Source organism: Cyprinodon variegatus, unplaced genomic scaffold (genome assembly GCF_000732505.1).
Source record: "Cyprinodon variegatus isolate N-32 unplaced genomic scaffold, C_variegatus-1.0 Scaffold701, whole genome shotgun sequence".
NCBI lineage: Eukaryota > Metazoa > Chordata > Actinopteri > Cyprinodontiformes > Cyprinodontidae > Cyprinodon > Cyprinodon variegatus.
Genome location: NW_015151154.1, coordinates 269,057 through 282,267, shown reverse-complemented (window position 1 = coordinate 282,267; position 13,211 = coordinate 269,057). Strand labels below are relative to the sequence as shown.

At 36.8% G+C, this 13,211-nt stretch overlaps 2 protein-coding genes across 2 annotated transcripts in view; one reads left to right on the top strand and one right to left on the bottom strand.

The window, feature by feature from the left end:
• Positions 1 to 6,201: 6,201 nt before the first annotated feature.
• On the bottom strand, positions 6,202 to 8,020 carry LOC107097486 (relaxin-3 receptor 1-like). The gene has a single exon (XM_015394635.1). The coding sequence runs from the start codon at positions 7,623 to 7,625 to the stop codon at positions 6,480 to 6,482; it is 1,146 nt and encodes a 381-aa protein (XP_015250121.1). The 5' UTR covers positions 7,626 to 8,020; the 3' UTR covers positions 6,202 to 6,479.
• Positions 8,021 to 10,510: 2,490 nt separating this feature from the next.
• Positions 10,511 to 13,211, top strand: part of LOC107097481 (A disintegrin and metalloproteinase with thrombospondin motifs 7-like) — a 9,723-nt gene continuing 7,022 nt past the window's right edge. Inside the window, exon 1 of the mRNA XM_015394631.1 lies at positions 10,511 to 11,004. Within this exon, the coding sequence (XP_015250117.1) occupies positions 10,884 to 11,004 (121 nt within the window). The 5' untranslated portion in view covers positions 10,511 to 10,883. The remainder of the gene's footprint in view (positions 11,005 to 13,211) is intronic.

Below are 13,211 nucleotides of genomic sequence, written 5' to 3'. Positions count from 1 at the left end.
GATGGTTTAACATACTACTCACTTATGAGGACGGGGGAAAAAAGCACAGAAAGCGTCCACAACTTTTTGCAAATCACAGTCAAATAAAAAATATGTATGTGGTTTGGAAATTCAAAGGGGAGCATGAGTCCTCAAGGTATCTGTCTTTTTCATAAAATACCAAATAGTCGAGGTTAATCTTCCTGAAAATAAAGTATTTGTGTAAAAATACTGGCCTGTTCCCTTGCTGTCTATTTAATAAAATACATTCTGAATAAAATAATTTAAAAAAGTCAAATTATAGGTTCCAAGAAATTATAATATAAAAGTAAAGTCTCTTAACAGAGGTTAACCCAGCAGTTAAGTGCACCACTGTGATTATATGACAGAATGTCAATAAATATCAAAATGTTAAACAATAAAAGGTTAAATTTACTTCAGTCCCCAAGAATAAAATGGACTGAAGACCAATAAACACAACTTAGAAGAGCTGGGAGCTGCAGATGTTGGATTGTAAGTGAGAAGGAACTCATTCTGATGTAAGCATGCATCATTTTTTTCCAAAAGGTTTTCTTGATGGACAACTCTCTAATGGAACTACTGCAATTGTTTTTGTCCACCGTAACAGGGTTTTTGAGCATGAAGGCAACCATTGATCACAGAGCGACAGTATTATCCTCGTGGGGGTTTGAAAATCGCTTGAGAAGGAATCAATTCAGCTCTGCTCTGAAGATACAAACTTGCTGGCTAATTTACTTCACAGCATGATTTTCTCCTCCTGCTAAACACAAGTTTTAAGGAGAAGAACAATTGTCAGATTCTAACCATAACATTAAAGAAATGCATGTCCTGATGTCAAATAACTATATACAGACTCCATATTTTCATATTTTTCTTAATGCTTTAGCAAACTAAAGTACATATAAAATCATTGATATTTATGTAAATATTCTGATATGACTACTGTATTTATGATCCCTCATTTTAGTGGTTTGATCATACATTCTGCAAGCAACCAAATCCAGTCAGATTTTTGCAGCTAGTTCTAAAAATAATGCTTTCTTACCTTTTTTAAGTTATGAAATGCTGTTAGGTGAAGATGCACAAGCAACATATCGAATTACAGCTATGACATGTCTATGTTTAACTCATAAGGCGTGAGCAGCTGATGGGTTCAAGAACCACCAAACACAGACAAATGAAAATGGGCCATGACAGTCACAAACTATTACTGAATCTGGGACGTTAAGAGAGTCACAGATTGAACTCTCATATATGATGTATGAAGTGAAGAAGGACTGGGCTGTTTGGACAATAGACAAAAATCCTCCTTGCAGATGAAGGTTTTTGTTTTGTTTTGTTTTTTTAACCTAATCTGAGTTTGAAAAGGTCCAGAAGAAACTTCCCAAAGCCAATTGAAACATGGATCACCCTTTTGTTCGTCCTCTGTGTTTGGGTCGGTACCAGTGTGGCAGTTTACAGGGACATTTTTGCCACAGTTGATTCTTAAATTCTTCTAACAAGCTTTATGAAGATGTTAATTTGATTTTCTGTTTTCCCCTCACCTCGCTTGGGATAAGCCTGATGGAAAATGGATGGATGGACTTCTTACTTTTGATTACCGGAAAAAGGGCAATACTGAATTGAATTACCAAGATATGCTTTATCAAGAATTAACCCAATAAAATAATGCCCAGATGAACATTAAAAACACCAGACCCAATAATCCAAGCGATCTAGAACTCCTTGGTGGAGACACAGGCTGGTTGTCCCAATCTCATGTATCAGTGATGGTGAAAATTATGCAAAAGGAAACCCAACTGGGTACAGAATGCCTACAGCGCATCAACAAACTTTTCAGTCAGGCCAAATTCCTGTATTTAAATCAAATTTAATCCATTATATGGAATATTCAAATTTTATTAGAAATTGGGTTTAGTTTTCATTTGCTGTCAGCTGCAGGCCTCGAAATAAGCAGAAATGAACCTTTAAAATGTATACCCACCTGTATTAGTTTCTAAATAAGTCATTTTTTTCATGTTTAAAAATATTTGACCATTTCAATCATATTTTGTTTATAAGCAGGTCTACATGTCTAGATGAAGTATGCATTTATTTAAATCTGATGTTAAGTTGAACATCTGCAATGTGCCACTATAGCATGGTTTTCTGTATTGACATAAGCTCACCTGTAAGAGGCATTGTTTACCAAACACATATCTCAAAAAATCATTTTGCATAAAATGACATTTTTAACCTCATAAGTTTGACAACTTCTAGTATAATAATTTACTTATTTAGTGTCTTAAACATACATTTGTATTTATAGATTTTTATAAAACAACAGCAGAGCTGAGATTTAATTAAGTAAATTCTTTTTGGCCAGAATAAATAAAGTCCTGACCAACACATCAGTCTTTTTAGGCTTTTTAAATGATTGGTAATGCCAAACGGCTTGCATCATATCTTTTGACCTTGCAGATGGATTTCTACAATCATTCTGAGCAGTTTTCCCTGAGGTACCAAATTGATGCTGAAACAATCATCCCATCAATGCCATTAAACCTTTCCAGGTATTCCTCAGACTCTGTATACAACCTTAAGCTAAACAGAATGAGCCATGGTGCGAAAATGGCATTCCTCGTTTTAAATAAACAACTATAATGGACCACAGTAGGTTTCTTTGGGCAAAGTCTTTGGTGTGATGGAGAGCACATTTGTTTCTGTCTATCTGACACCTGCAAACTGTTATGCAACGACAGTTATTGAACATATTGATCCTGAGGGGGAGGGGCTTTCTGTCAAGGTATAGTGAACAAAATAATGACAGAACAAATATGTGTCAAATATGTTTCATTAAAGAAATAATCAAATAATGGTTGTTCTGCCTGTAACATAGGTGTAGATCATAAATGTGTGACATGTTTTGCTGCTTTCATAGAAATATAGCTATAAAAAGGCAGTCTCAATGAAAGTTTAAGAATTTTCTGTTGTGATAGGTTAAGATAAAATGTTGCTTTTCAGCTTTTTCGCTTTGTGACCAGATTTAAAGTTAAAATTAGTAGATCTGTCTGACCACAAGAGCATCTTAAGATGTGAGTTAATCTTTGTTATCAATAGAATAGAATAGAATAGAATAGAATAGAATAGAATAGAATAGAATAGAATAGAATAGAATAGAAAATCCCTGTGTTGTCCCACAAGGGGGAATTGTGGACAGATGACTGTGTAGCATTTAACATAAAATTACAGAGATAAAATTTCAAAATGTCCTACAGTTAGGAGGTTAGGGGATCACAGTTCATGTGACTGAAACTATCTCATCTGAAAACATTTGCTTTGGTGAATTATTTCTCGGACTGTGCCAAAGTTTTTATTATCCCAGACAATTTTTTTTTTCTATATAATGTTCTCAGCAAGCAGACTTCTCTGGATTTTTCATGATTTAAATCTGTTTTTCAGCCTAAAAAAGAGCATATTGAATGAGTGTCTGAGAGAAAACTCAACGAAATGCTTGACAGACCAAACAGATGCATCAGTTCTCAGAGGATAATTACCTGAATAACTGAGTGCTTTATTTTACCTGATAGTGATTTTCTACCCATCTGTCTAAACCTTGTTTTTTTTTCAAAGATTCAGACAAAAATAGGAATTTTTAAGAAACAATGCAGCAGAAGTGTCCAACAAACACTGCAAATTATCTATTTGCTTATATTTCTGTTATTAGAGAATTTACAGTGCTGCACATTTTCCACATTGAGTTATGTTACAATCCTATTTCAAATGATATAGCACAAATCACTTGAGATTTGTGCTATATCATTTGAAATAGGGCTGTGGAGCTTCTTTTTTTTAATCCAGGAATCTTGGATTACTATATTTATAATATATTCATGGGGCTGCACATTGGTGCAGTGGTTCAGGGTTCATTCAGAGTGGCCATATGGTTAATGGTCACCGCCCTGACTGAGGGACTTTTTCTCTCCCTGGTATCTGTAGATGATTCCTTTAACTTGGTGTTTGCCCTCTAATAAGGACAAATCTAAACTCCACAGACAGACTCCAGTTAAGCTGTAGAAACATCTGAAGGAAAATCAGTGAAAACTGTTTGGACCTCAGTTTAATTTAGAGTTTCATGGCAAGGACTGTGAAGTTTTAATAAATCTGATGTCTATGTTTTTATTTTCTTGATAAGTTTGCCACAGTCTCCAAAAATGTTTTTATTCTACATCATTTTGTTGGGTGTAGATATTCTGGATTAGAGAGTAATTTTAAAACATTTGGAATAAGGTAGGAGTATAACCAATGTGGAAAAAGTGAAGTGCTTTAAATACATTTTGAAGGGTCTGTGGATTCTACACTGGTTCATCTATCGATAATGGTAGTTAAATAGCTCTGGTTCATCCCTTGGATTAAGAAGTAAATTAAATATCTAAGTAAAGTTATCAAAAGAAGTATTAAAAGAAAAATAGTTTTGCCACTGGGCAGAAGTTAAGCTTTTAAAACCTCAGGAAAGCCTGAAGAAATAAAAAAATTGCTTTCCCTGATGGAAAGTCTGCAGCATGGTAACACACTCACACATGTACTATAAAAAGTACTGTGTAATGGTATTAGCTGCACTATAAAAGAGTCTACATGTTTAAGTCATCCCATTAATCTTCAGTTTTAATAAAACCAAGCTAATTTGAATTGACTGTGTTTTTCTGAACCTCCTCATTAAACAAGCTTATTAACCCCCTCCTCACTGACACCAGGCAAACAGACCAAACAGGCAGAATCTCAGCTGCTTGAAGAAGCAATAGAAAGAATGGAAAAAATGCTCTGACCAGTGTTTTGTAATCACAAAAAGAACCACGATTCCAGTAATCAAAGGGTTACAAGGAAGATGGAGGGAGGAAGGGAAACATTAGACCTGATTGCAGTCCAAGCCAGCTGCATCCAGGTGGCTCTCTTACCTCCGGGCTTTCTAGTGGGCAGGTTTTCTTTAATTGTCTGTGGAGGGTCTTTACTGCAGCCAAAACATGACAGATGAATATTTATCAGCTACTATCTCCCCTTTGGGTTACTCACATGCTATTCAGATGAAAATCATTTTCCAATTGTTGTAGTCTATCTAAAATTCCATTATGTTCTTTTTTTATTATTTAAACAGTCATCTGCACAATGTGGTCTTGGAGAATTATAGCTGACATTTGCATTTAAATAAAAATGCATATTATTGTAAATTATATATTCTGAAATAATTTATAAGAGGTTATACCAATATTAAGTTTCCCAGCTACCACCAAACTTTTATGAGCATACATTCAACTTGTAGGTTTTGAATTTTTTAAATAGAAGCAGGAGGGATTTATTTTTCATTTATTCTAGCCAGATGATTGGTCGAAGGACACTGAAATGTCAGAGGAATTGACAGAAGGTTCTCTAGAGGTCATTTTTCTTGGTAGGAAAGAAAGCCTCTCAGCAACCAGAACCTTAGGGTGAAATATGGTGGCCTTGCACATAAAACTTTCTCTTTTTTTCTTATTTTTTTTGCACTTCTCATTGTTTGGTTCTCAGTACATATTTTCACATTCAATCAGCCAACTCTAAATGAGCAACCTTTTACAATATTCAAATAAATGCTAATGCATGTCATTCTAGTCTGGTCACAGAGCATTTTAGTTCGAGACATTTAATATGATATATTAATCACTTTAAATATTCATTTTTATTCAATTTATAATTTTGAAGAGTTATTTAATTACCTTCATGCCACCACAATATATATATTTCTCTGCATGCTTTCCTATTCTTTTTTTTTTTTTTTTTTATTCTCCATGTACAGCACTTTTCTTTGCTTCTTAAATGTGATGTGGAAAGAAACTTTGCTTTGCAAATCCTCACTTTTAATTATTGGAACACAGGTTAGGTTATCAAATAAAAGAATATATTCTAACTGCAACTGAAGAGAGAAACATATGGATCGTTAGTTGCATTTTGGAGCCAGGGCAATAATGTTAAGATTCTTAAAAAATAGAAACAGATTTCACATCCACAAATAATACAGTACACCATCCCACTTTGTGTTTATGGGGAGCTAATTATGAAACACCCTTACTGTTATTAGAATTATCATGACCATAATCATACACTGGAAAGCTAATATATAAATGTAATTATCTGGTAAGAATCATCAGCCACCTCTTCCTTAGATGGAAAAGCGATTTATTTATAGACAGGCTTTATTATAGACATAATGAACATAATCATATAGTTAATATTCAATGGTGAGTACAGAGTGCAAATGACCGACTCATATCCTGTGAGCCAGACTCTGTCATTAGAACGAAAATATGAATCTCATAGAAAATTCACAAGTAAACAGTTGTAGGGGCTCAGCAGGTTTCACATTAAGTTGTCACACATGGTATGAAATAGCATATTGATTTGTTTTGAATTACGCACGAGCAATGGCAGCTGATGGAGAAAAAGACAGCAGCTTTGTGCCCATGCTGCATTCAGTGTGTAAATGGGATCGTCTTAGAACTTGAAGAGCCTTTGCGGTCTATGATGGACAGCGTGTAGTCCGTGTTGTCCATGATTTGGAGAGGTACCACTCCATGGATTTCTGCGTGCGTAACGGAGCGCGTCGTGCACGCTTTGCTCTTAGCGGGACTGGAGACTCTCCAAAACAAGCCGCTCAGCATCTTCCTGATCTCCGGGCGCATCAGGCAATACAGGATCGGGTTCAAGCAGCTGTTTGTGTGTGCCAAGCAGACAGTGACCGGGAACACGTATGTGTGCACTGTGTAATATGATGTGTCCCAGTTGGCCGCGTTAAATTTCACCAAGACCCCCCAGAAGGTGATGGCGTGATTTGGCATCCAGCAACAGAAGAAAGACAAAACGACTATAGCAACAGATTTGGTGACTTTGGATCTACGTTTGGGGTTGCTGCTGTCCATGCTTTTCCGTCTCACAAAGCGAAGCAACATCAGATAATTTATACAAACTATGAACATCGGAATAATGAAGGCTATTAATATTTTCTGGATGTGGTAAAGAGCGAGCCAGTCGTGTCCCTCTGGAAACCTGAGGAGGCAAAGCTTTTCTCCAGCGACCACAGTCACTGTGGAGAAGATAGCTGTGGGAGCCGTGGCCACGGTGGCGGCCAGCCAGAGCACCGCGCACACCCACTTCACGCACCGTGACCTTCTGTAGGACCTTTTCTTCAGGGCTGAAGCCACGGACAGGTAGCGGGTCACGCTCATCGCCGTGAGAAAGAAGACGCTGGCGTACATGTTCATGACGGTAACTGACAGGACGATTTTGCACATGGCGTCTCCGAACGGCCAGCTGAAGTCCAGAGCGGTGTCCACGGCCCAGAAGGGCAGCGTGAGGACGAACTGGAAGTCCGTAACTGCCAAGTTGGTGATGAAAACATTTATGGTTGATCTTTTTCTACCCTGTCTCACCCTCATGAGGAAAAACACCAGAAGGTTTCCCACCAAGCCCACGGCGCACACCACAGAGTACACCACCGAGATGAATATCCTCAGGATGGGAGAGCCATCAGCGCTGACGTCGATGTCCTCGAAAGTGAACTTGTCATCTCCAGGGGAACTTTGGTTCAGCGCTGCGCTATGATTGAAGATTTCATCCATCTTTGAAAACGCACATCTGCCCTGAAAGGCATCCAGATGAGGCAGACCCTGCGCTCTCCCTCAACGCCCTGTCATCCTCATCGCCTTCTTCTGACTGACAACTGACCTGGAATCCGCTTTTATACAGGTGTGTCCCTGCGCTGCTGCGCCACGATTGGTCGACCGGAGGAGAGAGACATAGACTGTCCCGTGTTAGAAATGACTGTAATGCCTCGTCAGTCAGTGAATAAAGTCGGTGTGGTTAAGAATAACCAAAAAAAATATATGTTAATTATTCCATTTAAGACAATTTGGAGGTTCTCTATATGGATGCGCTGCGCGCGCAGGCCGTGCGTAAAAAGCCAAAATGAGTATGTGATGGAAGCAACGTCACATATTCGAAGGGAATGTAAAAAGTGGATTTCAAATACTAAAACCTTGCTGTTACTGACATCTGCAATACACCGCAGAGATTACTGTAGACGACACTCTTTTGATCCTGTTTCTGCTGGCGCACGCACGGCTCTGCGCGGCACCTCTGCTCTGTCAGCAGCAGCATCTATTAAAGTGCTAAGTGAAAAATGTCTAAGAGTTTCTGTCACTATGCATGCACAACAATTGCATGAAGAACATTTAGTCTGATGTTATCCTAGTGTCATTTTTACTCCGCAAGAGGGGGCGCTAATCTTAGTATTTAGTGTCCCCTTTGCAAAGATCTGGTTTTGCTTTCTGCTACAACTTAATATTTCAGATGAAAGACAAATATTAGCCTATTGTATACAAAATTCAGTTTTTAACATGTAATTTCAATCCTCTAGAGAAAAAAAAAACAAAACTCCAGATCTGACTCTATATTAATTTGCCACACAGTATCGTCCATCAGATTTTTGTGAAAATAAATTAGTCTTTTTTTTTTTTTTTTTGTAAGTGTAAGAATTTTTCTCTTCAATATAGTTTAAAATAATAATAATTTTCGACCAATTGTCAAAGAACGCACACCTAAATAAATCTGTAATTGTCTCCTCTATTTAGGCCTTGCAACCCTTTAGAGACCATGAGTTGCCAGAGTATTTTTCTCTTTTTGAAAAAAAAAAAAATATCTTCTGATGATCCTTGATTTGTTGGTTTTTGAGATATTTTTTCCCTTGCACGGTTTGGAGAGCTATCTGCCATCTATCTGCAATGAATGGTGAATTTAAAAATAACTCATTAACTGCCTTAACATTTGTATGAACATCTAAGTACTGATAAAACAGGTGTGACACCAAGCAAAAGAAATCTGGAAAAAAAACCCATCAAAAACAAGTTTTCCCATGTCATCTAAAATGAATCTCAGTTCTCTTTCAATTTGTTGATTTTAAACAGGCTTTATTTTTATATCATTTGATAAATGGTATAGTTTTACATTTATAAATGAAAGTGATATCATTAAACTGTTTTTCATAAATGTTTTATTTGTGTTATAATCAAGATCTCTGTGCAAAAATTGAGCCTATGCTTATTTTGATTCTGGAAAACATTATTTTATATCCCAACTATCACATCCTTCACATCTAGCCCTGGGAAGCTATTTCTGTTGCTTAAGTCACCCAGCAGCCAATAGCAACCAAGATTCTCCTTTCTAAGCTGACTCCATCATAGTCCATATTCCACCTTCCAGCCAAGCTGCAGAGCAACTCCTCCTTCTTCACTGCCTTCTTTAAATTTGCATGTTTTCTAAACAAAATCAAGGTTTTGATGGGCTACTGTATAAAATCTCGTACTCAATGATATTTTTACATTTTGAATTGAAAAAGCGTCTTGGATGGGAAGTGAAAGGTCTTCAAACGTGGAAAACAAAGTCCAGTGGATTTATTTATTTATTTATTTTTACTTTTTTGGAATGACTATGACCTAGATGACTGAGAACCTTCACGTGAAAAAATAACACTATGTTAGAATACAAATATAATCCTACATCTCCCCTTTCACACTTACCAGTGATCTGTCAAGCATTTTCTTGGTAAGTTTCTGACAACAAGCCTCAGTAAACTAATAATATGTAAGATCTCAATTAACTGAGCGGAAACTTTTCTACAGAATTTTGTTCAGAAGTTTGGTTCAGCCCCGAGAAGGACAAAAAATAATGTTGCCTAATATTGTTTTTTTTTTTCTGATCAAAGGAACAAATCTTTGAGGACCTCAGGGGTCTATATTGTTCAGTATTTTCAGAGTATCTCAAGAATTAATTTTGGTCAATAAAAAATAAGCGCCTGCATACCAATAGCAACATTGTAACATGTATAATTGTAATAAAAGGGAGTCATTTCTATTATATAATCTATATACCTGGTGATGGTAGCTATGTTTTTTTGGCTGAGGTAGGGCTGCCCAACTGACCAGCAAAAACACAAATAATTCAACCTAATGATAAAATATGCAGGTAGTATTTAGTCAACCATAATGGACCCAAAACCATTTCAAATGCAGATTGCCTGGGTTTGTGATGATCACAACATGATCATCAGAATAGGCTTTAATTAAAATTGTTATAAAAATGGGAAACAAATTTTGAAGAATTAGTTACCATTATAAATAAGTAAGTGTATCTGAATGATTGACACATTTATTGACTCTTTCACATAAATGTAAGCTATGAATAATTCTCTGAGTAAAAAGTCAGAAATATAGTTAAAAAAAATCTGTTAACTTTTTAAATTTTTTCAGTGGCCCTAATCCTCTTCCGTAGTTGATCGTCCACAAAGTGTAGAATATTTTCTCCGATTTTAAGTGAATGCATCAGGGCCTGAACGGGTCCTCATCTGACCCACTGAGAACCCGGCAGACCTCAGCCTTCCAGGGTGTAGTTTGCATGCAACTGGGTTGTTTGACTGTATCCGATTTCTTGGTGCAGCCATTCCCCTTTAAGCCTGTGCTCGGTCCTTGAAGAGTCAGCCTATTGTCTGAAAGTCCTCCCATCTGTGGGGGTGGCTCTGTAGAAGTTTGCTGAGGAAAAAAGTTTTCAAGCTGTCACTGGTCGTCGGGGGGAGACTGATGGAGGACAGGAGGACCAGGCAGACATTAGAGTAGTCAGAGTTAGATTGCACCCAGAAGCAGTGGGCTCAAATGATGATCAGGGCTGTATGGGAGACCTTTCTTAGGACTGTGACAGCTGGAGCGCACGGTCCAAGCCAAGCGACGCGCGCATCTAACTCTGATGGACTCAATCTAAATTAACCGCCCTGGAGGTGTTAGAAATAAAATTCATGTTTCTAACGCACAGGTACACGTCCTGACAAAATGATCCGTTCACAGTGGGGGCTCCATGCTGCGGGACAAAGAGCGTCTCCCATTCAAGTCCTCGTCGCGCTTCTTTTGGTGCTGGAGATTTGCAAAACCCTTGGATCCCCTCACGATCCAGGTTAGTGATCCCCCCTCTCCAGACTGTTGAAGTCACGTATTTATCTCAACAAGACCTCTAGTGTGGTGTCTGTCTCTGTAGTGCTCATTTGCTCTGTGAGTGCATCTAATTAAAGCCAGAGAGGGCAGTAATCCTGTCTGTGACTAGAAGCCGGCTGTGGCCACTGTTTACAAAGTTTGTAGCTGACCATAGCAATTAGAGACATTTAGTGAGCTCAGGGCAGCAGCTCCAGAGATCTGCTCTCTAATGAACCATGTTGTCCCATCTGTCTGCATTCGATTCAACACAAAAGCTCAGTGCTGTGCTGCTGCCTTGACACCGACCTCTGACCTCTAATGTCAGCAGCAGGAAACTGCAGCTTTACTCTGGGAATTTACAGGATGCAATATCCACAGTATTTTTATACCCAAGCTGGTTCCCAGTGTCCTGCTGCATGGAGACATCAGCATCTGATATCTGGTAGAAAACACTCCCACAGCTCCCCCCTTCCACCTCTATCCTTCCAGTAATTCCCTTAGTTTATTATTTTAGATGCAAACAACCAAAACTCTCCCAAGGTTAGGGAATCAAATGCCTGTTTCAATGCGTTTTGTTTACATCAGATGCATGAGCCAAAAATAAACCATTGGTTCAAGAAAAAGATGGGATCCTGAAGAAAGAAGTAACTTGAATAGTAACAAAACTCAGTTGGTAAACAATAGTACAATAATTTAAAATAGTAATACATTTTTTTTAGCAGTCCAAATAAATTTTTTTTGTCCCTACTTTAAAAACAAAAAAACATTGCATATGAAAAGTGTTGTTGCACTAAAATTATGTTTACTGATTTAAATATGATGGCTTAAGCCATCTAGCCTCTTTTTTGACAAGGTCACAGCCCTTCATTAATGTGAATCGTGTCATTTTCCATTTATATTTGTCTAATTAAAATGGATATGTTCACTGATGATCACAATGACTGTTTTTAAAACTACAAGGTCTTTAGACAATAGCTGTATTTCACGGCCACATGACCACATTTAGCAGGAATTCAAAAAATGCCATGCAGATTTTTACTAAAACTTGCTTATCAAAGGAGTAGCTGTATGCAGGAGCATCTGATTAAATAATTTAAAAGGTCATTTGTTTCAGTAAGGCAATTGAAAAAGTGACAATGATCCATTATATTTCTTAATTGCACATGTCAATGAACAACTATTTACTTGTGTTAGGTTTATTGATTATGACTTAAAACAAAGGAAAACCTCAAATTCTGTTTAATAGAAAATTAGAAGACCATTAAAAGGCAAACTTTTAATAAATTATGTGCTATGGTCTTGTTATTGTCTTTCCAATGATGGAAAGGATTAGCAACACCTAAAACTCTGATAACAGGACAAATAAGACTGTAGATTTAATATGTTTCAGATGATAAAACACTAACAAACACAAGCTGACACAGTCTGACTCTTTTCATTTCTGAAACTACAGTGTCAGCAAACACATATCTTGCTGTTGGGAAAGTGGTTACTTTAAGTAATATGCTGTAATATATTAGCCTGCTTCAGTTCAACAAAACAACATTGAAAATGTGTGAAATTATAAAACTTGATTCAGTCTAAGTTGCTATTTAAAAAAATTGTTAAAAGGATCATAAGGACAATTTATGATGATAAAAAGAGAAATAAAAATAAAAACAATATCCCATCCGGAAAAACTAAGCCTAGCAAAAATGTTTACCAGTACAGTAATGTAAGAATTTACACCACTAGAAAGAAATTGGTTTGCAAGTTAAAACAAGTATTGGGAATACTGGAAACAAAAGGCTTCAAAGTGACAGAAAGCAAAAAGATTAGACTCCAAGGATGATAAAGAGTCTGTATTTATAGTGTCAGATAAGTGAATCAGGACAACACTGCAAAAAAAATTAAATCTCAATAAGTCATTTTTTCTTAAAATAAATGCATTTTTTGTTGAATTTAGGAGGTTAGTGAGATACTTTACATTCAAAGCAAGAAAAAACGATTGCATTTTCTTATTTCAAGTGCATATTATCAATTTACCTTTTTTTAATAGTAAAATACTAATTCCATTGGCAAGTGATCTAATTAAAATGTTCAAATTAAGGGTAAATACAATTTATTGAAGAGTTTTTTTCTTATTTCTAGATCATTTTTGCAGTGAAGAGGTCTAGCCATGTGTGCCCCTCACACTGGAAAAAATGTCTA